Raw genomic sequence first — 27,186 nt, 5'->3', positions numbered from 1 at the left:
CCTTCATGGCCTCACTGAGAATGCAGACAAGTCTCTTTGCACATATACATCTGTGGTTTGCCTTCCCCATAGGGATTTATAAGATAATCCCAAAATGGATTAAATAAATGCAATTAAAAGATTAAATGATACAAATATTCAAACAGAATGTCAGAGAGCACAGGACTCTAAGACAGAAGCCTGGGTAATTACCAGGGTGGCTCTTTTGGAACCTAGAAAAGGTACCCACAGTCTCATTTCATGTGTACACTCTGCCTATTCAATTCAGTCAGAGTGTGCAGGGCAGTATCATTGTCACCTGTCGGTCATCCAAGGCTCAGCCCACTCCTTCCATGTGCAGCAGGTGTTGAAGTGCTAGTTTCACCCACGAGAAATGAACAGCATCATGCAAGGCTTTGAGCTACAGCCAAGAACTTCTGGTATCCCTCCTGCCTACTCCACTGTCATCACTCAGCAGAATGTGGCCCCAGGAGGGAGGCTGCTCTTTTACCTGTAGATTGATTACCACCACATCCTTTTTGCAATAAAGGCATTTCTCCTCCCGGAACTGGCAATATGCACTCAGGTGCTCCTGCAGGTCTCTCCGGAGCACTGCTTCCTGGCAGTTCTCATTGGAACATGGAATGGCCTGGAACAGGCACTGCTGCAGGTGATCCTGAAACAAACAGCAAGAGACTGGTAGGGCCAGCTGGGAGGCCTAGGAGGGTGAAGGCAGGGCCAGCTGGACAGAAGGGCTGGCACAGAGCGCAAGATGGGGAGGTTCCAGGGCTGTTACAAAGGTCACCCAGATCTCTGCTGAGGAGACTGCAAAGGGCTACCTGAAAAGGAGGCTGCAAAAATCACCTTGTTTGGTAGAAGAGAGGCCAATGGGGCAGGGGAAGTAGGCCAGGTGTATTTTATATCATATCATTAGGTCAGTCCCTGCACATTTTCCTGAGGCTTTTCAGTTAGGGTGTCAGTTCTTGGAGCATAGTTCTACATCTTCTGTGCATTCTCCATCCCTACCTGCAACCCTTCGTACTTGCCTCTGCACCACAAGCAGTGGAAGATGGGTCAGAAGGAAAAGAGAAGAAGAAAAGGGCATATCCTCACCCAATGAAGGAAAAGGGAGGACTAAGAGGTAGAAAAGGAAGGGAGAACAGCTTTCTCAGAAGCAGGGAAAAAGAGACAGAGGAAATATAGGCTCAAGAGTCTAGTTGTTGCAGGAATTCTCTGCTTTATAAAATTAGAATATACTCTTAATCAGAGTATTAGAGATCTAGAATACAGGATTATTCACATTTTAGATTTGGCTTTGGGGGGGTTGTTTGTTTTCGCTGTTTTGTTTTTTTGTTGTTGTTTTGTTTTGTTTTGTGGTGCTGGAGATTGAACTCATGACCTTGTGCTTGCCAGGCAGTTGCTTATGCCACTGAGCTAAATCCCCAGCCCACACCCCCCGCCTTTTTTTTTGGTACTGGAGAATTAAACTCATGACCTTGCACTTCCAGGCAGACACTTAAGTCATTGAGCTAAATCCCTGGCTGTATTTTAGATTTTTAAAAGCAGCCAGGTCTCAATAAGAACTATTGGATCACTGTGAGTGACTGTGATGCAACAAGCCTCCCTAACCCTAGTGGACATGCTTTCCTTTAAAATAGAGTTAATGAGTGAAGATTCACTTGCATGCTGTCTACGATCCCTTCCCTCTGGAGTTGGAGGGCCATGTGATTGCAATAGACACCAAACAGCTTGCAGAACCTAAAAAATCTACCATCTGGATGCTAATAGAAAGTTTTCAGCCTCCTCTCTGAAGGAAAACAGAGGGAAAAGCCTTTCAGCAGGATAAACATGACAGCTCTTTTCCTTTATTGCTGGTAGCAAGAAACAAATGATGATGATGACAGTCAAAATCTGTATTTTCCCCAAAACTCACTGATTGCAGCCATCCACTTTTACCAGTCAACATTCAAGGAACTCTGCCACACTGCAGAACCTATGCCTTGCCACACAGTGGGGAACGCGATGAGGAGTGAGAAAACTCAGGGGAAATGGGTGAAAGAAGCCAGCCCCTGTTTCCTGAAGGCTCTGGTATGGTCCAAACAGCTGTGGTCCATCTGAGCCCCATTTCTTTTTCAGGCTTAGTGATAGCAATGTTGGAAAAGGCCTAGCTCTACGACCTGCCATAAATGACTGTTGTAGGACAAAAAAGTTCTGTAAACCTCCAACGCAATGCTTGGGTTCACAAGGAAATCATGTGTTATTTATCACCTAGGTGCCTAGGGAGTTTTGGAGGCTTGATAAAAGAAAAGGCTGAGTTACTGAAATACATGGTCCAGACTATGTGGGTGTGAGGGGAAAATGTCAGCAGCTTCCAAGCAGTTCCCTGGAAGCCAGAGATGCCTGAGCCTTAGTAATGTGCAGCATGATCAAGTCTGACACACGCTGTATTTCCAGCTTCCCTTTAACAGCCCTCTTGGTTGGATGAAGGCGCAGCTCAGTGGTTTCATTTACCAGGAACTCAACTCCCCCTCAGTTAAACTTCCCCTACACTTGTTTGTGTCTCACACCAAAGCTTCATCTTGAAACCACATCTCTCTCAGGTCTGTGTGATCTGCTTAGGTCACACCACCTTGTAGGCCAGGCTCACATGCCAGGGCTCCCGATGAGAGCACAAACAATTTGGGACACAGACTCTCTGCAGTCATGCCTGGTCCCCATCCTTCACAATTCCAGACAAACAGCAATCCTAGTTTGAGAGTTTCTGTTACTTGGCATACTCCACACCTTTTTTGGTTTAACGATTCCTAACACACAGCATGCCCTCCTATACATAGAGTACCTCTGCAGTGACTCCTGCACCTGTGGTAGTTGTGGTGTGCTCCACAACTGTGCAGTCTTCAGTGGGCAACCCAGGGCTCCCTCCACCAGTACCCAGTACCCAGGAACTGTCACATAAAGGGCTTGATGTATGACACAAGAGAGGTGAAAAAGGCAAATACTGGTCATACCAACCTGATATCGTCCCAGAATCATTTTGGCATTACATCCAGGGGCATTTTTGCAATATACATATAAATTGAGAACTTCTCTTTTGCAGCAATTGTCTTTAAATATCTAAAAGATAAACATGTTAGGTCTCATATACTCCAACATTTTATATTAATGCAACTGAAGCTATTATTAATTTGATCTTCCAGCATATCCCAAAAGTCAGATGGAAATTTCCAGTTTATGGAAATATTATCCTCACAATTACCCTAAAAGGAAAGGCTGCCTCACATACATACTGCTGACAAGTTAGGTAACTCAGCACTCAGTGCTAAGAGAATCTCATGTAGATGACTTCACACAGTCCAAGTGCTGGGCATGGAACTACAGGACTTAATATTTGCCCTGCTAGATTTTGGTCTTGCTTTGAACCCATTCTTGTCTATCTTCCTATTTCTACCTTTCAGAATGGAAATATTTATTTTGTACCATTGCAAGTTGGAAGTGTTTGACTTTTTTTTTCATCTTTACAGGGACTTGCAGCTAAGAGTTTGCCTTAAATCTCAGAGGAAACTCTGGACTTGAACTTCTCAGCAATTCTGAAACTATTAGGACTTTAGCAACTCTTAGACAAGTACTAAATTCCTTTTGTATAAAGGGATGCACAGGAAATCTTTTGAGGGTTAGTAGTAGAATGTCATGGCTTGTATTTAGACATCACCCAATGCCTCATGTGCTCATTCATTGATGTGGCTTTACCGAGGTAGTTGGATCTAGGGTGTGAAGATAGATTAGAGGTGTGTGATGACTGCATTAATCCACTGATTGGTTTAGTGTTGTTCTGAGTGTGAGTAATTGGAAGCCTCACCCTAAATTTGAGTGGCACCAACCAAACGGGCTTGTAGTCTGGGTGGAATATAAAGGAAAGATGCTGCTTCCTGCCTGCTCTGCCATGGACTATTTGTCTACTGCCATGACCCTCTGCCAAGCCACCTTGTCTTGCAGCCAGCTGACTATGGACTGAAACCTCTACACTGGGAACCAAATAAACTTTTCCTCCTTTAATTTTGGGTGCCAGGTATTTTGTCTAGCAATGAGAAAAGTGACAAAGACATTTCCTCTCTCAGGGCAATCACCAGGATGTCTCTGAAGAATGCACTGATTTGTTATTTCAGCACAAGCCAGGGGTTAGCAAACTTTTCTGTTAAAGGGCCATGCAGTAAATATCTTCAGCTTTGCAAGCTTTATCATGACTACCTCTGTTGCTGAATTTTAGTTCTGCTGTACACAACACTGAAGCAAATGGTCCAAAAAAGCTCTATGCATAAGTTTCATGCATCACAAAACACTGATTTTTAAAATAGACTTTTTTGTTTTGAAATAGTTTATTTAATACAAGAAGAAAAAATAGAAGGGTTTCTATGCCTCCTTCTCTTGATATTTTTTCAACCATTTAAAAATGTAAAAGCTGTTGTTTACCTCACAAGCTAGGATAAAACATGTGGCAGCTAGATTTGCTCCAAAACTGGAATACATTGATCCCTGACTTAACGGATCAGACAGACACTAAGCAGAACACAGCCTTCTGGGAGGTATTTATAAAACACATCATAAGGAGTGTAGACAAAGAACACACTGATCAGACCAGGAAATGCTTCCTGAAGGAGGCGATGCCTGAATTCTGGGCAACAAAATGTTAGGTGAAGAAAACTGCATGTAATTAAGAGAGGCTTTAAGGAAACAACTTTCATTTTGAAACAACAATTTCTATTATGGTTTGTGTCTTGACATCTCCCCAAAGTTTCATACAGCCATAGGTGGGGCTTTTCAGAAGTAGCTGGGTCTAAGGTGTGTGGTGCTGGAATCAAGGGTGTGTGATTACTAAATGAAACCACTGGTTTGGCAATGCTCTGGGTATGAGTGCTACCCCTGCCCTAGGGCAGGTAGGATGCATAAAATATAAGGGACAGAAGAGGGCAAATGTGCTCTTGCCTGCCTGCTTGCTGCGAAGCCCCTCAGTCATACCACCCTGCCTTGGAGCCAGTCGACTATGGACTAAAACCTCTATAAACTGTGAGCCAAATAAACTTTTCCTCTTTTAACTTTAGACGTTGGGCATTTTGCCTCAGCAATGAGAAAAGTAACCAAGACAGTTTATTAGATATAACAAAAATAACAAGGAATCAAAAAACAAAATTAGATAAATTAGACTTCATAAAATCAAAAATTTTCTGCTTCAAAGGATGCCATTAAGAAACTGAAGACAGCCAATAGAATAGGAGACAAATATTTGCAAATTGTATATTTCTAAGAAACTTGTATCCAGAAGATACTGTATGAAGAATTCTTACAACTCAACCATTAAGAGACAACCCAATTTAAAGATGGGCAGAGGAATTCAATAAGCATTTCTACACAAAAGATATCCAAATAGCCAATCAGAATGTGAAAACATACTCAACATCTTTAGTTCCCAGGGAAAAGCAAAGCAAAATCACAAATACATAACACTTTACACAAACTAGGAAGACTGTAAGTGAAAAGACTTGGAATGGCAATTTTTGATGAAGGTTTGGAGAAACTGGAACCCACACATCACTAGTAGGAATCAGTGGAATTGTAGAGTTGCTTTGAAAATTGCCTGGCAGTTCTCAGAGTGTTAAACACTGAATTGCCATATTACCCATCATTTCACTGAGCTATACATCCCAAAGAAATTGCTATGGCTTGTGTCTAGATGTCCCTTGAAAGCTCCCTGCAGTCATAGGTGGGGCTTCTTCAGGGGTAGCTGTTCTATAATGTGTGATTCTGAGATTACAGGTGTGTAATTACTAAATTATTTCTGATTGGTTTGGCAGCCACCGTAATCCTGGTAACCTTGGACAGATTATAAATGGGGCAGAAGCTGCTATTGTTTCTTGTGGCTTCTCCTTGCTTATTGCTTGCTCGCTTTTGTTCTTCTGCCAGCCATGAACTGTTTCTCCTCTGCTACACCCCTCTGCCATGCCACCCTGTCCTGCAGTCAGGCGACTATGAACTGAAACCTCTATAAATTGCGAGCTAAATAGATCTTTCCTTCCTTAACTTTGGGCACTGAAGTATTTTGTCTTAAGCAATGAGAAAAGACAAAAATGAATATAGGGCCACATAAAATCTTGTACACAAATACTCATAGCAGCATTATTCATCATCATTCAAAGTGGAAACAACTCAACTGATGAATAGATTTTTAAATATATTATATATTCATAAAATGGAACAGTACATAGCAATAAAAAACAATGAAGTGTTCTACAACACAAATGAATCTTGAAGACAGCATGCTAAGTGAAAGAGCTCAGACACAAAAGAACACACACTGCACAAGTCCATTCATATGAAATGTCAGAATGGGCAAATTCACAGAAGCAGAACCTTAGTAGTAGATTCCAAGGGCTGGAGAAGGGGAGAAGGGAGTGAGCTCCATAGGCGCATTGCCTCTCCCCAAGGGAATGGCAATATTCTAACACTCAGACAGCATGACAGCTGCACGACCTTGTGAATGCCCTGAGACCCTCTGAACATTTCACTTTCAAACGTAAATTTTACAGAATGTGAATTTTGTCTCAAATAAGCTGTTAGTAAACAAAAAGAAAGTTTTAGGACTAACCAAACAAGAAAGTGCATTCAAGGAAACAGTGCTCTATTTCTCCCACTGTAGGGGGAGCCAGTGTGAACAGGGGCAAGGAGCAGGCAGCAAGGCTGCAGTCAGTGAAGACTGCAGGATCTCTCTAACAGGGCTGGGGGAGGGACTTCCCTGAGCCCAGACTTCCAGAAAGGACCCTCGACTACCCTTCTGGCACCAAACTTAAGGACCAGCTCAACCCAACACACTGGTCTCTCCTCCATCACTAGATTGAAGTGGTGATTTTCTTACCTCCTGAGATTTGATAACCTCTTTATCTACTGGACAGATTGGCATTGCATTTAATTCTCTGAGGAGAAAAACAGAAATAGAGCCATGGTTAGATGTTCAACTTCAACAGCTCTCCCAAGAGCAGCCCCGTGCTCCAGTCATGTGCTGTCCTTGAGCAGGCTGTAGCCCTGTCTTTGCACATGTGGGCCCCTTTCCCCAAAGGTGCCCAGACTCCCTCGTGCCACACCTCCCAATCTTTCAGTCTGCTGAGAAACTCCCACTCCTCCTCCAGGACACAGCGGGAGAGAGTCCCTCAGTCAGTGCTGAATGCCCCAGACCTCTATGTACCCTACCGAGCAGGCATCTGCCCTCTTACTAAACTGGGACATTCTAGGAGGCTGACACTGGGTCCTGGTCCCACACTCTCCAGCTCCAGACACTGGAGCTTAGTTGAACAAAGTGTCTGGAAGACACAAGTGCTGAAGGAATGAGAATGTGCTGACTACCTTCAAAGCCAGCAGGGTCATCTGCCTTTTGGTCCTGTAGAAGCCCCCAAGCATCTGTATGTCTTTCCTAGTCTCCCAGCTTAACATGCCATGACCCAGGCTGCTACAGTTTGGATGTTGGATGTCTTTCAAAGGCCCATGTTAAATGTCTGTCCCCAGGGTGCTGCTATAGGAAGGCAACGCCAGGTTCTTTAAGACATAAGACTCTAGCTTTAAAGGGGGCAGTGGAACACCAGTGGAAAACATCTGTTTTCCTAGTTGAGGACGTGAATGGTTTCTTATACACCAGGACATGATATGCTGCCTCAATGTGGGCCCAAAATACTGAGACCACTGCATCATGACTTGGAAACCCAAAAACTGAGCTAAAATAATCATCATATTTTTGTAAGTTCATGTCCTGGTACAGTGATGGAAAGTTGACCAACACAGGCCTCACAGCTTCCAGCAGCCCAGCAGCCACACAGCAAGGTCCATGACAGAATCAAGGAGCACTCCAGGCAAGGCGGACACTAGCCACCATCCTACCTCCTGACAAAGACTGGACCTGAAGCCTGCTGCTGCCCCGTGCAGGGCAGGTGGGGGTCTGAGTTTTAAGAAATGGTGAATATACATATCTGAGGGTGAAACATGGGGACTGCTCTTCAGGTCCTAACAGGGGCCTGGGGAGAGCTCCTCCTGCTGTGGCTCCATAGGCAACCATACACTTACAAAGGCCATAGCCACAGCTGGCCCCTAGATACTGGCCCCACCACTGGCCACCCAGCTCTGGTGCCCTGTTGCTCACCTCAGGGACAGGATGCAGTGCTGGCAGAAGCGGTGCCCACAGCCTGTCTGGTGGGGGTTGTGAAGCACAGAGTGGCAGAAGGCACATTTGTAGCGCTCTTCCAACTGCTCCACAAACCAGTACTCTGTGTGGGGCTCAAAGTCCAAGGAAATGGAGTTGCTGGAGTTCTGGCGGATGAAACCACAGGGGACCCCTCCTTGTTCCTCTGAATAAGCCATTCTGGGGAGTGGGGAAGAGATGGAAAACTGAATAATACAAAAACACCCAACTACAGAGGGCAGGTATTTTTTGACCGGTTTCATAATCAGTGAACATCAACCACATGGTCATTCTATAATGATTTTTGTACCAATAATAATAATTTCCTGCCATGGGGGGCTCCTGCAAATGTGAGGCAACTTCGAGGTGCCAGGGCTTAAGGCAAATACAGGTTCTAGCAAGAATCTTCAAGACAAGAGTTCTTTGTCCATCAGCCTTTCACAGGATACTAAATATCCTGTCACTATGGCCACAGGCTTGGACATAATGTTGTCAGGTATCAGCTACATTATAAACAAACCTTTATCAATTTTTCTTCCAAGATTGCAGGGAGTAAAACAAAAGTTTTAGTAATATTTTTTGGAAGCAAGCATCTTGCACACATATTTCTTGCCATCAATTTTCATCTTTCCTTCCTCTCTCTCTCTCCACTGATACAACAGAGAAACTGTGCCCTCAAAATCTGTATGTTGACATTGTAGGCCATAAGGTGATGGTGACAGGAGGCAGGGTCTTTGTAGGAGATGAGGTCGTGAGGGTGGAGCATCTGTGTAATGCTCTGGCTTCTATCTGTGCTCCTCAATGGCACAGGCACAGTGTGCATCAACCCTTACTCACCATTGCTTTTCCCGCCTTGGTCCTGCACCTAGCCTGGAGAACAAGTTAATTCCTGGTTATATTAATGTTTCTGCATGAACTCTCAATAGTACAGCTGTGCTAGTGTTGACCTCTACCACACAGACTTTCCGTCTTTTTAAAAAATGGTTAAGACTTCCCACACCTTTAAAAATATAATGAAAAGTCTAGACCTTCTCCCCACAAAAAAAAAGGATACACATGATTTGTGGACATTTCTGGATCACGTGAACACACTGCTGGTTCCAGATTAGGGACTGCCTCGGTTCCCAGCCTGGAGAGCATTTAGGCAAATGCTTAAAAGATAGGAGGTATGGGGGGAGTCCTTCCATGGGCTAGACTCAGGAAGGCTGGGCCCACAGATTTGCAAGGTTGGGATGGGTCCTCTGGAGACCCTGGCACCTCTCCTGCAGCTGAGGAAGTCAGCTGTGTGGTCTGACAAGCTGCTGACAGATGCGCGGCCCATTTGCCTCCCGGATTGTCTACTGGACTTGCTTTTCTATGTGTCCTTACTGGCTTCTCACCTTGCTCATATGTTCGGTGTCTATGGTGTGGCCACAGGGAAAGGAGCAGGGTAAGCAACTGGCTTCTTTGGGCAAGTAAGTTTCCTCTCTTGCAAACTGTATGTTTCCTATAAAATGTCAAGGGTGGCAGACAGGTGAGCAGTGCAAGTGTGACTGTTTCCCTTTCAGCATGGTTTGTTCTTGGGATCTAACTGAAGCTTTCATTCTGAAGAAGAGGCATGGTACATGGTCTTCATGCACAGACCTCATAACCAGGGCCACTTTTGTCTCAGAAGATGGGAATAACCAATCTTAGGCTGCCCAAGCCACCTGACAGCCCCTGGTCCCAAGGAAGATTGCTGGGCTGCACCCTAAGATCCCTGTGTCATGTTCTGCACACCTCTGGGATCTCCTCCTGTGACCAGGCTCGTCGTGTCTGTGTCACACAGCAGCTACACGCAGACTTTCAGAGCTGCAATAGGGATGAGAACAAAATGTAGCTCACACTTTCCATTACATCTGTTCTCCTCCCCCATGTGAGAATCCTCTGGGTTTGTCCATCTTTCTTTATAACTGCAGCTCTCAAACTTTTGGGTCTCAGTTTGAATGTGTCCCCCTAAATTCCCATGTTGGAACCTAAGAGCTGAGGTGACAGGATTACCAGTAGGGGCTTTATAAGGTGATTAGGTCATTAGGGAAGAGCTGCATGAAACCACTAAATAGCCCTAGCAAAGGGCAGGTGAAGGATGGTTTCCCCATCTGCCTTCCTTCTTTTGAACAGCAAGAACCTGTACCAGACACAGAACTTGCTGGCACTGTGTCCTTAGCCCTCCCAGACTTCGAAACTGTGAGAAATAAAATTTTTTATAACAATATGAACTAAGACAATATTCTTAAAAATTGAGCCAGGTTTAGAGACATATGCGTGTAATCCAAGCATTGTAGGAGGCTAAGGGGGAGAATAACAAATTTAAACTCAGCCTGAGAAATTTAACAACTTAGTGAGATCTTGTCTCAAAATAAAAAATTTTGAAAAGGTTTGGAGATGTAGCTCAATGTAAAGATCCTAGGTTCACTTCCTAGTACTACCAGAAAAAAATATGCTAATCACACAATACCGAAGAAGAACAAAGAATAATGCTATTTGATTTCAAAACTTATTACAAAGCTACAATAATCAACATGGTGTCATGTAGGGGGAAGAATAGATAAACAGATCCCTGCAACAGAAAAAAGATCCCAGAAATATTATATTTCTCCAAAAATAAGATCTAACCAGAAAATAACCCCTAGCATGATTTTCAGGATGTTCATAACATAAACTCAACCCCTCAAATAAATCTCCATTAAGATTATCAGCCAGATGAACAGTTAGTAGGTCCCTTGCAACATATGACAGATAAATTAAATTACCAAATAATAATATTAATATGACAAAACATAAGTATTATTGACATTAATACTTAAATTATAATATAAGTTGTAATTAAGTATTTGTAAATACCTGAGCAGGTACCTTTGGAGAAGAGGTAAACATCTATATAAACAGATGACCTCAAGACTTACTGCCAATGATGAGTCACAGTACAGACACAATACATGAATTATATGTGCACTTGATAATGGACAGGTAGGCTGTTTAATATAAATCTTCATCATTCAATATGGCATGTGTCATAACGACACACTACAAGCAGACACGTGGACAAGTGCCCATTTAAGGCCAGCTCTGTCGCTGGCCATAAGAGATTAGGGTCAATGGTTCTATAGGAAATGAAGTCACAAAAAATTCAGGCCAGGCTTTGGATTCAAGAGTTATGAAGATGTTCCAGAGAAAATGATGTGACCATACCTGAATAAATGTAGATTTCTTTACATGAATAAATAAGTGTAGACTATTGTACATAAATAAATCCAGATTTTTGTACATGAAAAAATATTTCCCAAAAATAAGCCCTACTGTGTCTTTTGAAGCAAAAATTAATGTAAGACTCAGTCTTATTTTCAGGAAAACACTGTACCTATATCCCACATAAACACCATTAAATGACTCTCGACAAAGCAACAAAAGGAACACTACCCAAGGATGCAAAGACAGTGTTTCCAACAAATGTCACTAGAACTGGACATCTACCAGAAAAAGGCCTAGACATAGAACTTTCAACCTTTACAAAAACAGACTCAAAGTGAGTCAGTTAGCATACATGTACAGTGCAAAAACTATGAAACTTCTAGAAGACGGTGTACGAGAAAAATCTAGGGGATCTTGAGTTTCACAATGACTTTGAAAACAACACCAAATGAATGACCTGTGACAAAGAATTGATAAGCTAGACTTCCACTCAGTTTGCTGGAAACCAAACTTCACTCTAAAACATTTTTTTCCTAAAAAAAAATGAGGACTCCTAATACTTTTTATGTGAGTTAAATTCTATGACATTTGCCATATTTGAGATTAAATATGAAAATATTAACTTCAACATAATAGTAAGCCCATGTTACAATAAATACTTTTATGAAAAAAATGTTCCTCAAATGAGAAACCAATCAGTAAGCAGAGTGGTACTGCTTCCCATATTTGCGTGCATATCTTTTTAATGTCCACCTTAATGAAGAGCCGAACGCTCCTGCTCCTGTGTTCGGTCTGCTACAGCACCATAAATCACCAGTTTCTAGCAAATGCCTTTGTGCATTCTGGGAAGAAGAGCAAAGAGGCAAACAATTGTCTTAGTAGTGTTCTGAGAATTGATCTGACCATGCGTTTCCTCTGAAAGGGTGTCTGGCAGCCTTAGACAGATGAGTAGTAATAAATGTTTACCAAGCTGTTCTCCTGGGAGAAAAGATCCAGTCTATATCTGCTGTCTTCTATGATTAAACATTTTCAGCATGGTTGGTTTCCAGAGGTCAATGTACTCCACCTGGGAGGAGAGACCTATAATTGGTTCTCAGAGTAACAACCTATGAATGTTTTCGTAGTGAAGCTGCTCTGGCATTCACCAGCCCCTGAAGCATACTAGGGAACCACTGCTCCCAAAGGCTGCTGTGCAAGCCCATGTCTCACCATCTCCACAGTGGCGGGTCCAGCCTGTGACTCTCATCCTCTCCTGTTTCCTGCTGAACAGCTAGCAAAGACCAGGTCTGAACCTGGTCTTCCTTATCTACTTATGTGCATGTTTCCGGGACCTATTCAACTTGCCTAAATTAGCACTTCCCTTATTCATTTCCTAATCTGTAGTGTTGTTTGGAATTTGCTTTTGAAATTCATTTTTGTTACCTCATTATACATTTTTAAAAATCACACTATGTTCAGCTATAAAATGGGAACCTTAGATATTGTTATACGTGTAGGGAGCTTGGTGTCTCAGAGCAGAGTCTTGTTCTGAAGCTTCCTCAAGTCTCTGCCCACTCTAATCAGAAGGACAGTACAACCACACAACCACAAAAGTTGCTGTCTCTGCTTCTCAAACATAGCTCTCCAGTTAACTGGATGTCTTCTGTCATTCCCAGGGGGCCATTCCATGAGCATGGGTGGACACTCCACTTATTACAGCCTTCCCCTTGGTGCACAAAGGCTTATGTAACAGAACAGCAAAAAAGAAAAAAAAAATTCAAAACCACTAATAGTACAGCATACATGCTGTCTTTGTATAATCAGCAGTGTTTTATTCCTGCCTGTGATGAAATGTGTGGTGTCACCTTCCTGCTGAGGTAGAATTAGCTCAAGCCAAGAAAGACCAAAGAAAATCTATCTCATCCATCCCCTCCCCAAGAATTCTTACTGAGTTTCTTTTAAATATCATTTTTTCACTTAATAAATGGATGTACCTTTTTGGGGGGGGGTTAAAAATTCCAAAAGATAGCTGTGATTGTCACAATTTAAATTATTTACTCATAATTTCTTTTGATTCATTTCTGGGGAACACACAAAAGTCTTGCTTTCTGCAGCAGCATGCATTTAGCCTTTGGCTACAACAAACAAACAAACAACAAAAAGGATGCTCACATTAGTTTACACTCAAGCTTAACAAACAAAAGCAGGTCTTTGTCCACACTACCTCCAGAACCCCAGACACCCTACTGGGATTCAGGAAGGTCTGGGAAATCTGGGGCTATTTTAACACATTTTGTTATAGTTCCTAAGATCTAAGCCCAGAAACTATCTTTCCAGATCTCACTCTTGGAAAGTTATTGGTCACCACCAGGCACTGGATACATAACCTGGGCTCCATCTGTGCTCTGTCAGTCATAGCCACAAAGCCTGGGACAAGGCAGCCTCTCTGTTCACCAGTCCACGCATCCCTTGGTGACAGTGTGAACTTCCTCTGGCACCCAGTGCTGTAATGTTGAGGCAGGTAACATTGGTATTGTCCTTGAAGCCCACCAAGGGCAGAAAAGGCCACACATGCAAACACATGTGACCAAGAGAAACACAGACAAAGGACATTGGGGCCTGCATGAGGGATTGCTAACACTGTTTTAGGTACCTGTGCTGATTTCACAAAGAAGAAAGCACCTCAACTGGTCTCAAAGAAAGGGGCATTTTCTAGATGAAAAATATAAAAGAATTTCCCAGCGAATACCATGAATATTCTAGAATGAATAAAAATTAACTGTAGCCAGATATGTAGAGGACCACCTGGATAGCTCTCCTGAAAGACCATTTTTCTCCATTTTGGCTAATCCTGGTGCTAATTCCATATATTGATATGCACAGAGCTGGGCAGAATAATACTTTACCCCCTCAGTTGGCTTTCAGCAAAGCAAATAGCTAGTCAAGGTGCTGATGTGTAGTCTTTGAACCAATGAGAGAGGTCAGTGATGCCCTGCCTGTAGTTCTCAACTAGTATGCCTGAGCTGGCCAAGTAACAAGAGTATGTTAAGTTGCTGCCTAAAACTAAGATTCCAGAAAGAACTCCTGATGTTTCAGGGAATGAAGACAAGGCATCAAAGCTGAAGCACTGACACCAAAACACAAGGTACTTTCTCAATCTATATTAGGCAGATTCCTCCGAAGTTAGAGACTGCCTGCTACCAGAATGCTACTCTTCTACGCATATCTCTCTGCATATTGCAGAGGTGCTATTGTGCCTCCTACCTAGCCGGGCTCACAGCACTTTCGTACTTTCTGCCATTTGCACAGTCACTTATCCCTGAGCCATTCCCTCTTCACAAATTAATAAAACCAGGGTTTGGCCCTGGCTCATGGTCTTTGTTCTGGTTAGCCATTATTCCAACTGGACCTAGGACCCCCTTGACTCCCCACAGCTACAGATGTGTTTTGTCTCTTTACTCTTGCCATGAGTTGCACTGGAAGTATAGACTGGAATCACTTATTAGAATTCTAATAACTTTTCCCTGGGATTATAAATGTGAACTCCTCTGGACCCTGATGAGGCTAGTGGTGCAGGATCTCTGTAAGTGGGGCATTAAAGGAACAGATGGTCATATGCCTGTTTGCTCAGCTCCATCTTCTACTGCTGATATATATATATATATATATATAAACCCTCATAAGTCTCTTCAGAGGCAAGAAAAAGATCAAAGGTAACTCTAAGAGCAGAACAGGATGTCTTCCTAATCTAAACCTGCTTGTTTGCAGGGAAACTTGCTTGTTTACAGGGTAACTTGCTTGTTTGCAGGATGTGCCTTCCCCCAGAGGAGGTTTGCCTAATCTAAACTTGCTTGTTAGCCCAACCCTTGCCTGAACCTTACTCTTCCCAAGAAATGTAATCGCCATGTTCCTGTTCTGTAGTGCGCCACAAACCCACCCCACTCCTTGCCTTGTGAGACCAGCAGCTATTTGCGGTTTTACAAGATAAAAACCCTGCCCTTTAGCTGTTAGGTGCGCAGTCTTCCATATTGGCTACTGGAGGCTGGGTCGCCAGGCCTGGCCTAAAATAAAGCCTTTGCTCTAAATTTCTTAATTTCTTGCTTCCTTGGATATTATTCCGGGGTCTAAGCTATCACTGCCATGACAGCATCCTATTTCTGTCTGCTCTCCTGGTGTGGATGGGGACTGGATTATGGGGGCAGCATAGCTGGTTTGCTGTTGACAGGCAGACTGCTTGAAGGAAACAGCCGCTGGGGACCAGACCAGGGAGGCTGCATCTCCATTCCTTCCTTTCCTGTATTTCCCAGGTGCCATAAGGTGACCAGTCTCTTCTGCCCAGGCCCTTCCACCAAACCACTCTGCCTTGGACCTCAGAGCCAGCTAACCATGAACTAAAAGTTCTGCAAACTGTGAGCCAAAATCCATTTCCTTTAAGGTGTGGGTGTCTGGCATTTTGTCCTAGCAACAGGAAAGTGAAAGACATGGGACGAAGGTACACCCCTCAAAATCTGTCTCCGAGGCTCCCTAGCTTTCAGTTGGGTTCAGCTAGTGAGAGGCCCTGGCAGGAGATGGATATGGAAGGATAGAGAAGTCAAGGGACCTCGCCTTGATTCTGTGGCACTGGGCAGCACTTCAACATGACCTGGTGTCCTCCTGACTTCCCTGCAAGGTCAGCGCAGCACAGTCCCTCTAGACAGTCTACTGTGGCTCATCTCACATAGCCCCCATTTCAGTCTCCTGTTTGGCTTCCATCTTTTCCATTGTACCTGACTTCTGTGCACCTTGGCTCACTGCCAGAAACACCTCCAAAGGTCTGTGAGTTGTCAGTATGCAACAAGAGTAGGAGAATCTGGTGCTGAGCCCAGAATGAACACCACAAACAGGAATAAACACTCCAGCCCATGGTGCCAAGGTTTTTAAGTGGGATGAAAGGTGGCCATGTTGCCTTATGGGAAAAGACTTGGTATAAAAAGCAGACAGGAACACCCTAAATGGGGCAGGACCCATCATGAAGCATTCATGAGATAAAATATACAGGTTTAGAAGTGGATTCTCAGGGAAGGTTAAGGGACAGGAGCATGGGAGATGACTGTAGGAGCCAATTTGAGTGGATCCCCTTGAATGCAGAACAACTACTTCAGCATTAGTCAAACGAAGACTTGTTTCCATGCACTGATATGTCCAGAGCTGACTATGGCATTTCCTTTACCCTTCAATTGGCTATAAGCAATACAAATAGGCTGGCTAAGGTATATGTAATCCTTGGGGCCAGCCTGACAGTTTTCTATTTCCTGGCATTGTGTTCATTGAACTACAGTGGAATAGCAGAGCCAGTCAGCTCCAGGAATGTCACCTGGGTTCAAGCCTCAAAGTAAGAGGCTATGACTCCCCAGGACACAAAAGTTTACATATCAGAAACTGAAACAATTCGAATGTTACCCTAACTGAGTTATGCAGACTGATCCTTCTGCACATCATTCTCCTTGAATATTGCACAGATGCTTTTCTCCCTACCTGGCTAACCCGCTCAAGTTACTTACATAGTTCCTGCCATCCTGCCACTCATCCTTGAACCACTCCTTTCTCTACAACAAATAAATTCTGGGAGAGGCCCTGGATCAAGGCCTTTGTCTATATATCCTCACTTAGATGGGACTTAGGACCCTTTGGCTGCCCAGAACTTGGACTATGTCTCAGTGTCTTTATTTCATGGTGGTTTGCACTGGAGGTAGCAGACTGGAATTAACTCACTGGAATTCCAATAACATTTCTATGCGATTTCAAATATAACTTTCTGGATTACAAGAATGTTGTGGGTGTGATTTTAATTTGTTAGAAGAAAAGAGAGAAGTGTGATTTCTCGCCATGCTGTCAGGAAACCTCTAGTTCCTCATTTTCCTCAAAGTGGAGCAAGTGACACTGGTGGAGAGAAGTGGGTACAGACTGAAGGCCCAGCTGCTCACTGGTCACCCACCCAGGCACTGCAGGTCTGGCACCCCCCCCCATGCAGAGAGACTTTGGGGGCCACTCTCTGCTCCTCTGAGCATCCAGAGCCTGCATCAGACAAATCAGCATATCCAGTAGGACTTTTAGATTTGCTCTCAGGACTGAAATCAAGAGAAAAAGAAGTAAAACAAAGCACTGTGCAAGGTCACAGAGCAGAAGAGCAGCCAGATTCAGAGCCATGAAAAGAACTCAGAGCAGTTCTGCCTTGGGGGGAGGGGGAGCAGATGGTCTGCAGTGATGCACAGGGACCATAAGCTCCAGTGCTGGAGGCTGCAAATACACATGCTTGGCTCACCTGAACCATAACAATAGCATATCTATTATCACCAGTCCCTGCTTTCTAAGTGAGGAAATTGAGGCCTGGAGAAGTCTTACTGCAGGGCATGGCAAGCAATGATGGTAACAGCAATCTCTAGGTAACAGCAATCTCTCACAGATACTCTTTTGCCTCAGTAGATGGTTGACCCATCTCCTTTCTGTAAATAAATTTTACCAAAGCACAGCCCACCTTCACTTGTTTACACACTGCCTGTGGTTGCTTGCACAGCATCTCGGCAGTTTATTAGTTGTGACCCTGACCATATCACCTGTCCACAAAGCCTAACACAGTTATTATCTGGTTGTTCACAGGAGTCTATAATCTCCACAGCCCTGTGCATGAAGAGCTTCTGACAGCAGTGAGTGGCAAGGGCTCTAATGGTGGCTGAGCACCTGCTGCCAAGCCCCTCCAGCACCAACTCTGACTCTGACCACGACTGGATTGCCTGATGGTGCCAGGCATTGGCAATATCGAGCTCAGGGGCCGGGCCAGGCAGGACAGATGCCCTGAACTGGTCCTGGGCTATTTATACCCTCGCCAAGGAGACAAAGGAGTAAACAGAGGTGCAACTACAGGTTGTGATAGGTCTCTGAAGACTAAACAGGATATCACTTTAGACAGAAGGCCTCACTGAGGAGGGGACACCTGAGCAGCAAGTGTGAGGAGTGTGGAAGGAGCAGCAGGGGCAGAGGTCAGTTCTGGGACAGAGCTGGCTGCTTCTGAGAATCAGAAGTGGGGCAGTGCTGCCTAAGTGCCAACGGGTGCAGTGGAGGGGAGTGCCTGGTGGACCAGGGAAGGCATGCACATTTTAGGAAGTCTCTGGTGAAAATGGAAAAGACTACTCCACATGCTGAATGGCGAATGGGCAGAAGGGTTGGGGACAGTAGGGGAAGAAGAGGAGGCTGGGACTGCCCAGATGGGGACAGAAAGTATGGCCGGGGCTGTGGTGGTGATGACCTGGGGGATGTAGGATGCATGTTCTCAGCAGAGAGAACTCAAAGCTTGACAGCAGCAAAGGAAACTGACTGACTCCCAGGGTTTGGGCTTACATCTCTGAGCAGAGGCAGAGAAAAGTGTGGCGAAGGGAGAAAAGTCAGGAGCTTTGCAGGGAGAAAGCCTATTGCTTCTTCCTGAAGACACCTATTTAAGCAGAAGGACTTAACTAGGCAAAACACATTTGCCTCCTCCTTACCTTCTTTCTATGCTTTGTTTTCCCCATCCGCCTGCTTGCCAGAATGGATCCTGCTTTTTCTGTACCCTGTCCCTTGTCCAGTCCAGAACGGAACATGCTGGGTATACAAGTCCTATGAGCCCACCCTGTTATCCGTTCCTTTGTTTCACAGTCCAAATATTTCTTAAGGCTCAGGACACAACTGTGACCTCCTGGGTGGACTGGACTGGTTCTGGCAGCTTTCATTCACTTCTACACACCAAGCTGAGCATATTCCTGTGGTTAGCTGCATTAGCACAGCTGCCTCGATGCCCTGAAATTCACTCAAAATGTTTGTCTTGCAGGGTCATTTTGATGCTAGGGAAGAGCCAGAAGTTGCCAATTCTTCATAAGTAGATGAGGATACACTGTAATGTTTTCACAAGCTCACCTTTTCATTGGATAGTACTCAGCAGCAGCACTCACTGTATGTTTGATCACACCTCACAAAAGAGACTCCAGAATGCTTCAGAAAGTGCCAAGCATGATGAACTTAGTATGTTCAAGTGGGGAGAGAATCTTAAGGAGGATTAAATGATATATCATTTACTGTCAGACATTTTTCAAATTTAAACATCCACTATAATTTTTATCACAACTCATATTTTACATACACCTGAAGACCCATGCTCTACCCATGCTCTAAATTATACCATTTAATCAGATCTGCCCATGAGACTTCCAAATCACTGCCCTTTTACCCTGTAGTGGCAGTTGCCACTCCCTTCCTGAAACTCCCCGAGCCCTTGGCAGGGGTGGGTGGTGGTGGTGGTATTTTTTTGGTTCTCCTCCAGCTCTGACCACACCCCTAGGGAACTACTTCCTTTGGTGCTCCCCAGGCAGGAACATCTCCTGCCTTTCCTTAGAAAGGCTGCTTCTTCCCTAGCTCAACCATCTATGGAGGGTACCTCTTTCATGAAGTTATGGACTACCATCCTCGGTTCACATTCTCTGCCCTCTTTCCTTCCTGACCATGGTATTCCCTCGCACCCTCAGAAAATGAGTCCAGTGGCTCTGTGACATGGAAGCCTGGATACACACAGCCCCTAAATACCACTTTTAGATTTCTCCTAGAATTTAAATGTTTTGTTGTTGTTGTCTTGTTTTTGATATCGGGGACCTCGTGCTTGCCAGATAGGCACTTACAAATCTGCTGAACTAAATCCTCAGCTCCCAAATGTATTTTTCTTTCTTTCTTTTTTAACTTTAAAGAGGGTAAAACAAAACATAAGAAAACAGAACAAAGCAAATCAGAAGAAACCAATTTAAGTGACACAGGATTTCAAAGCAAGACAACAGGAGATCAACAGTGGCTACCATAATATCTCTTTTTTTCTTCTAAATAGTTGTCTATATCTTCACATGCAATGAATTCATACAAGACAAAATAGTATAAAACTGATCAAAGCAGGGTAATGAAACATTACAAACCTTCAAAACCAGACAATAGGAAAATCAACAATGGCTACTGTAATGTCTCTTGTTCTCTTCAAAATACCTGTCTATTCCTAATATGTTGAAATTAAGTAATATAAGACAGACTAAAATCATTCTAAACAAAGAATAAAAGCATTACTGGGTTTCACAGCACAATGACAGGAAATCAGCAATGGCTACCATAATGTCTTTTTCTTCAAAGTAGCTATTCATTTCATCATACATAATATTAATCGATTCTTGTAAACTGTTTAGAAGTCCTAGGCATGTATAACCCTCTACATGTACATCTATATTTTATGCATTAGAGGGAAAAACAAAACAAAATGAATTACTAGAAAAACAAGAAACAAAAAAGACAAATAAGTATGATAGCAAAAAGCCTCAAACATATTTTCAAACAAGAACTCATCCCCTTTCTCCAGGGCCCAAGGATATCCCGGAGGAAGGAGAGAGCCCCAAAGCAGGCTCTGGGATAGACAGACCAATGGATACAGTCATCTCCCACAGCCATGGTTGTGCAATGAACAGACATCTGTGATCAACCAACATCTGAAAATACTAAAATGGAAAATTCCAGAAATGAGCAATTTATGAGTTTTGAGTCGTACACCACTTTGAGTGCCTGGTGTGAAACATCCCTCTGTCTGGCACCTCCATGCTCTCCATGCTACCAGCTCCTTCGTTCACTGGGCAGCCACCTCAGCACATCAACTGTCACCATTTTGCAGTATCTGCTTTCAAGCACCCCTTATTTTACTTCATACTAGTACCCACATGCAAGAGAAGCGACACTCACAATCTTATCACAGCGTATTATTAGAACTGTAGTGTTATTGTTCACTGTTGCTAATTTATAAATTAAAACTTATGATAGATGTGTATATACAGAAAAGAACATAGTATCTAGGGAATTCAGGACACTCTCAAGTTTCAGGCATGGAGGTCCTAGGAACATATCTCTGTGGGAGAAGGCAAGCTGCTGTATTCAGAAGCCTTGGCTTGACCAAGACCTTTGGTCTGGGACACTGAAGGTCAACACCATCCTAGTCGGGCCCTGTCCTCTCCCACACACAGCCACATGTACACCCACAGCTGCTTTTGTTCAGCTTCAGAGATGGGTTTGCAGATCCAAAGAGGACCACTGCCATGTGATGTCTACAGCGGGGTGTCCACAGCCAGAGCTGGGACTCCAAGGCCAGGGCATAAGGCAGCACCTGAGAGAAGCAGACGGGGCAACCTCCTTCTAACATCAGAAAAGTCACTACCAGCCCTGGCTCCAGGAAGCAGAGGAGCAGACGTGGCACCTTCAGCCCAGCCTTGGAAAGAGGCTTTTTGGGGTCTGTCCCCAGGCACACCTAGACCCCCAGTATACACAGCAGAGCATTCTAAGAGCTGGATCCAAAAAGGTAGCCCCCTGGGGACAACACCTGACATCAACTGTTGGCACACAAGAGGAAGAGCAGGTGGGGAGCCCAGAGGTCAGACACGAGAGAAGCAAGGGAAGTCTGGGGACTGGCTCCTTTTTCTCCCAACTGAGCCAGTCAGCTCTGGAAAGATTTACACAATCAGCTAGCCAGGACTTGAAAAAAAAAAGAAACCATGAAGCTCACTGAACCAAATCTCGTGGAAATACCAATAACAAGGAGTGCAGAGAGGCAGCAACAAGTTGAGGCAGGGCCTGTGGCTGCAGTATGCTCCTCAACCCTCTAGTGGCTCTTCAAGGTGATAAGGGAACCTTGGCTTGATTCTCTAGGACAAGGACCATGAGGATGACACCTAACATACAGTAGTACTTTCCAGCTTGATCTTTATGTATAATAGCATAAGAAGACCTCTACTAAGCCCGTGGCTATATTATTCTTGTCACATTTACAATGAAATGCCAAGGCTTCAAATTGTTAAGCAACTTGCCTGAGGTCAGAAAGCTAGCCAGAAGCAGAAATTTAAGTACAGGTTTACAGGAACTTGCCCAGCTCCAGAAGGCAAGGCGATCAGATTTTGGACAGTTGAATTTTGAAACATTTGCATATATATAACAAAATATATCTTGGGAATGAATCCAAGTCTAAATCTGTTTATGGTTTATAAACACATAGCCTAGAAGTACTTACAGAGTATCTTTAATACTTTTATGCATTACAGTCTCAAGTTTCATGGTGTGGAATTGTCTACTTGTGTCAAGTCAGTATTCCAAAAGTTAGATTTTGGCGCTCTTCAGATTTCAGGTTTTTGGTCTAGGGATGCTTAACTTGTATAAACTTTGACTTCAAATCCTTTGGCCTTTAATTTGTGCCATGGATGACAAAGTACCACGTGTCAACCAACACCCAATGGAAGGCCTCAATAGTTGGTGCGCCTGCTGGTTAGAGACTCACTCTGGTGTCAGCCTTCTGCTACTTACTGACCTGTGCATTCTTTCCCCATCTGGAAAATGTGACAATAAAAGGGCTTAAAGGCTTGGAGTTAATATTAAAGGTGTTAAATGTACATAAATTACTAGCACACAGTGTCTGGCACACAAAGAAACATTTAATAGCTGTGCATATCTACTCTTTCCGCATAGCCAGATTTACTTAGTGCCTGCTGCAGGCAGAGCCTTGTATCTTATTCTGTAGAAGGAGGGCTTGTTCAACAGCTCTTGTTCCCAAGGGGTTTTCGGCCCAGGTGGGAATCACATCTGTGCACAAGCTGTACACAAACTAGTCATGCTTATAGCTGTGAGGTCCCATATGTACCGCCTAAGAATCCTCCCCATAAACTGGAGAAGGTTGTACATGCCTGCAATACCAGCACTCTGAGAGGCTGAGGCAGAAGGATCTCAGTTTGAGACCAGCCTAGGCAATTTAGTGACTTATGGATACTATTTCAAAATTAAAAAGTTTAAGTAGCTTAGTGCAAATGTCTCAAGTTCAATCCATCCAAAAAAAGAACCTGCACCACTGCACAACTGCAAAAGAACAGATCTCCATTTGAGGAGGCTAAGCCTATCTCAATATGCTTCAGCACAAGGATCTCAGCAGCAACCAAAAGGCTGGTTCTACAGCTGTGATAGAGAAGCACAGTGGATCACTGAGAGCTCCAGGGCTCTCCTCCTCACCCTCTTGGGCTCTGGGTGGTACTGGACCTCCTCTCTCCTCTACCTCTTCTCTCAGTGAGGGTGAGCTCACTGAAGCTCCTGGCTTACACAGCATCATTGGCTAGTACTTCTCTGATTTCTTTCTTTTATTTTAATAGTATATGTCCATAGTACATAATGATTACATTCATTGTGGGGAGCTGGTACATGTACATAACATATTACAATCCCCTCGGCTTAACCCACATTTAAAAATTTTTTTCTCTTTTTTTTTTTTTTTTTTTTGCCAGGCTCAGTAAAATATAAATCTTTATCAAGTACCAAAATATAAGTCTATAACAAGTATCAAGTATACAGATTAAGAGCCAGACTAATAGGAAATAAAACATATATGTTAAACATATAAATCATATAATACAATTACAGTAAATCAAGGTGTACTTTTCGGTATATTGGATTGTAGTAACTTTTTTTTCCTCTTTCATTTTTTTCTGTCTGTCTTTTATTTTCAACTTATTTAATAGTTTAGGTTTCTCCTATGAGACAAACCATGCATTATTTAAGCTTGTATGTTTGCTTTACTTTATCCAACATTGTGGCCTCAATGTGTGTCCATTTTTCTACAAATATCAAGTTTATCCTTCTTTATGGCAGAGTAGTATTTCACTGTGTAAATATCATATTTCTTTTTTTATATTTTATTTAAGGAGAAAAAGAAAAAGAGTACAAGTTATACAGAATTTCAGGAAAAATAAACAGTAGGAAATTACTGGTTAAGAGATTACATATTGTCATCTTAGAAATAGTTATTCAAGTTACAAAATTAAAGCATATAAAGTGGACATTGTAACAGTGAGACTGCAAACAGTTCTGTTCAATGATCCAACAAAACTCAATAATATGGTTATGTATTTTACACACTTAAATATACATGCAGTTATATCCTTTAGAGCACTTTCTTTTCCTCTCTTTTGTACAATGACAATTACACATTTTGGGTTTTATTACTCCCACAGTTCTTATTACCTTTTTTTGAGGATAATAAAACCAAATGCGACATAACAAAACAGAGTCAGTCAAATCAAAAGGATGGACATAATACATAATGTAAAAACAAAATTCAAGATGATAAATATCATATTTCTTTATCCAATCATGTTGATGGATATATAGGCTGCTTCCAAGATTTAGTTTTTACGAACTGTGCTGCTATGAACATGGGTGTGCATGGATCACTGTGGTATGATATCTTTAATTCTTTTGGGAAGGTACCTAGAAAGGAAATAGCTGGGTCAAATGGAATTTATAGTTTTAGATTTTTGAGGAATCTCCATACTGATTTCCATTGTAACTGTCTGAGCCTCCCCAGCTCCCACACTGCACTGCCTCGCTGGTCTCCTAGTGTTGTACTTTTACAGTCCAGCAGCTGGAGTGACCATCTGAAGAACAGAAGACAAGCCCGTCACTCTTGTGCTACAGCTGTCCTAATACTCAGGGCAGCAGCCGGCGTCTGTAATCAGGGTCACTGTGACATGGCCTTCTGTTATCCGCGTCCTCACTTCCTAGTGCTTTCCCCCACCCACTCACTCTACTAGCAATGGCCTTTTTCCTCCACCCCTGGTACTAGGCATCTAATCCAGGGGCATTCTACCTCAGCTCCTTTTACAAAAATTTTTGATTCTGAGACAGTTTCACTAAGTTGCCCAGCTGGGTGGGACTTGAACTTGCGAATCCCCCTGCTGCCTCAGCCTCCCTAAGTGCACACACCACCGTTGCTACTTCCAAGCCTGAAAGGCTTGTTCTTTGCCTCATGCTGCTGCTTAGATGTTGCCTCCCTAGTGAGGCCTTCACTGCCACCCCTGAGGAAACTGGATTCTCCTGCCACTCTCATTACCCTCTGAATCTCTCACCAAAGCACTCATTTCATTCCCTGTGTTCTGCTAGCAGAAAACACGTTCTGAGACAACAGGGTTTGCCTCTTTTTTTTGTTTGTTTGTTTTTTTGAGATGGGATCTCACTATACAGTTCAGGCTGGACTTGAGCTCACTTTGTAGCCCAGGTTGGTCTTGAACTCGCAACAATGGGGACTGCCTCTCTTATTTACTAAGGTTCCAACCTTTAGAGCAATGCACATTCTAGGTGCTCAATAAATCCTGACTGAAAGTCTGTGCCATCACAGTATTCTACAGAAGGCAGGCAGCCTCTGACATTCCTAAAACTTTTCATGTCTGTAAGTCCTGTACCTGTTACAGCTAGAGAGGGTAAGCTTGGCTAAAGAAGGCTGCCCTGGGATGGGCAAAAGGAAAGAGGAAGGAGGGCCTAGCTCCCAGGTGCTGGAAAGGCAGGGCCAGAGCAGGGCTCCTCATTCACACAGCCCCTAGTGTGGGCTCTGGTTAAGGGAACTGGGGACCTGGGCAAGGGGGAAAGTCTCAAGAGGATGTACATGGGTAGACCCAGCACGTACTCGTGGGTCCTCACATAGGTGCCAGCCACTGCAGCAGGTACCAGAAACCCAGATCTATTAGCAAGATTCCTTTTGAGAATGTCATCAAGTTTACAGGTGCAAGGAAAGCATTTGCTTTTGGCTCCTTCATGGTTTCAGCATCTATTTAAAATCTCTTTTCTTCCCCACAAACCTGACCACTCCCTCCAGTCTTACGAGGAAACTTCACTTCCTACCACACAGGAAAAACAGAAGTCATCAGATTAGAACGACCTCTATTTCCGGCCAACCGACTTGATATCTCCCTATATGGTCCCCTTCTTGGCCCTCTTCCTCCCAGGTGGTTACAGAGGTGACCTCTGAATTACACTAACCTTCTCAGCTGGCCTTGCCTGTCCTGGACTCCTGCCCCACTCCCTGGGACCTTCGCATACAGAGCCATACTCACCTCTACAGAGTGGCCTTACCATCAGCCTCTCCTAAGAAAAAGAGAGATGCAACCTTACTCTCAGATTTCCCTGAACCCCACCCTCTCCCCCCACCCATAGCCAAACTTCTTGACTTTGCCCACCTCCCACTGCTTGCCTATCTCCCACTCAACCTAGCTTCTATGCTCACCATCCCCAAACTACTCTCCCCAAAGTCCCTAGTGACTTCTAGTGAGTCCCCAACTCCCTACATCCAACAAACACTTTCAAGCAGCTTCCCTAGATGCACTGAGCTGGCATGGACGACCGTCAGTAAGCGGACAGCTGCTGCCTATCCTCTGCCCCCGCAGCCCTGTCTGGACCTTCTACTCCCTCCCGCATCAGGGCTTCCTATGAACATTTGCAAGGCCTTCAGTCCCACTCAGGGCTCATCTCTTCTCCTGGGCTGCTGCAGAGTTCGCTCGCTCTCTCTCTCTCTCAGGAAAGATGTCTTTCCATACTGCCACTGTCACCAGGAAACTGGCATCGTTCATCGTGATGCCTCCTCTCCAACCTCATATCCAGTCATAACCCACAGGTACATCCTGCCTGCTACTCTCCAGCCCCACCCACTCTCGCCCACTATGAAAACCACCTTTTTCATCTGTGTCTCATCATCCTGCAAGCCTCTGCTCTCTGCTGACTTGGGAGGGATGGCAAGTTTCCCACGGTAGTACTACAGGGTATCTGCCTGGCTCCCCCCTAGAACACTTACAGTGCGAAAGCAGAGAGGGGCCTTCAAGATTCTGCCTGGCTTTGCCCACCAACCTGCTAACACCCCCGGGCCCAGGGCCTCCCTTACAGAAGGCTCAACACATGGCCTGGCTGCTCTGCACCACTGG

General features: G+C 44.0%; 1 protein-coding gene across 14 annotated transcripts in view; it reads right to left on the bottom strand.

Moving 5' to 3' along the window:
* Traf5 (TNF receptor associated factor 5) overlaps positions 1–27,186 on the bottom strand; it is a 44,366-nt gene that overhangs the window by 13,056 nt on the left and 4,124 nt on the right. For 2 of the 14 annotated variants that reach the window (XM_063236836.1, XM_063236835.1), the window contains exons 3-8: positions 12,371–26,356; positions 9,574–9,680; positions 8,156–8,374; positions 6,884–6,941; positions 2,992–3,093; positions 491–655 (exon numbers count right to left, since the gene is read on the bottom strand). In XM_063236836.1, coding sequence (XP_063092906.1) covers positions 491–655; positions 2,992–3,093; positions 6,884–6,941; positions 8,156–8,373 — 543 coding nt within the window. In that variant the 5' untranslated portion in view covers position 8,374; positions 9,574–9,680; positions 12,371–26,356. The other 12 variants (XM_013157617.2, XM_063236839.1, XM_003474343.4 and 9 more) reach the window with 10 other exon arrangements.

The sequence above is a fragment of the Cavia porcellus genome, unplaced genomic scaffold, assembly GCF_034190915.1.
Source record: "Cavia porcellus strain 051 isolate PalLab524CR breed Dunkin Hartley unplaced genomic scaffold, mCavPor4.1 scaffold_26, whole genome shotgun sequence".
NCBI classification, from domain to species: Eukaryota; Metazoa; Chordata; class Mammalia; order Rodentia; family Caviidae; genus Cavia; species Cavia porcellus.
This window is presented reverse-complemented; position numbering and strand designations above follow the sequence as displayed.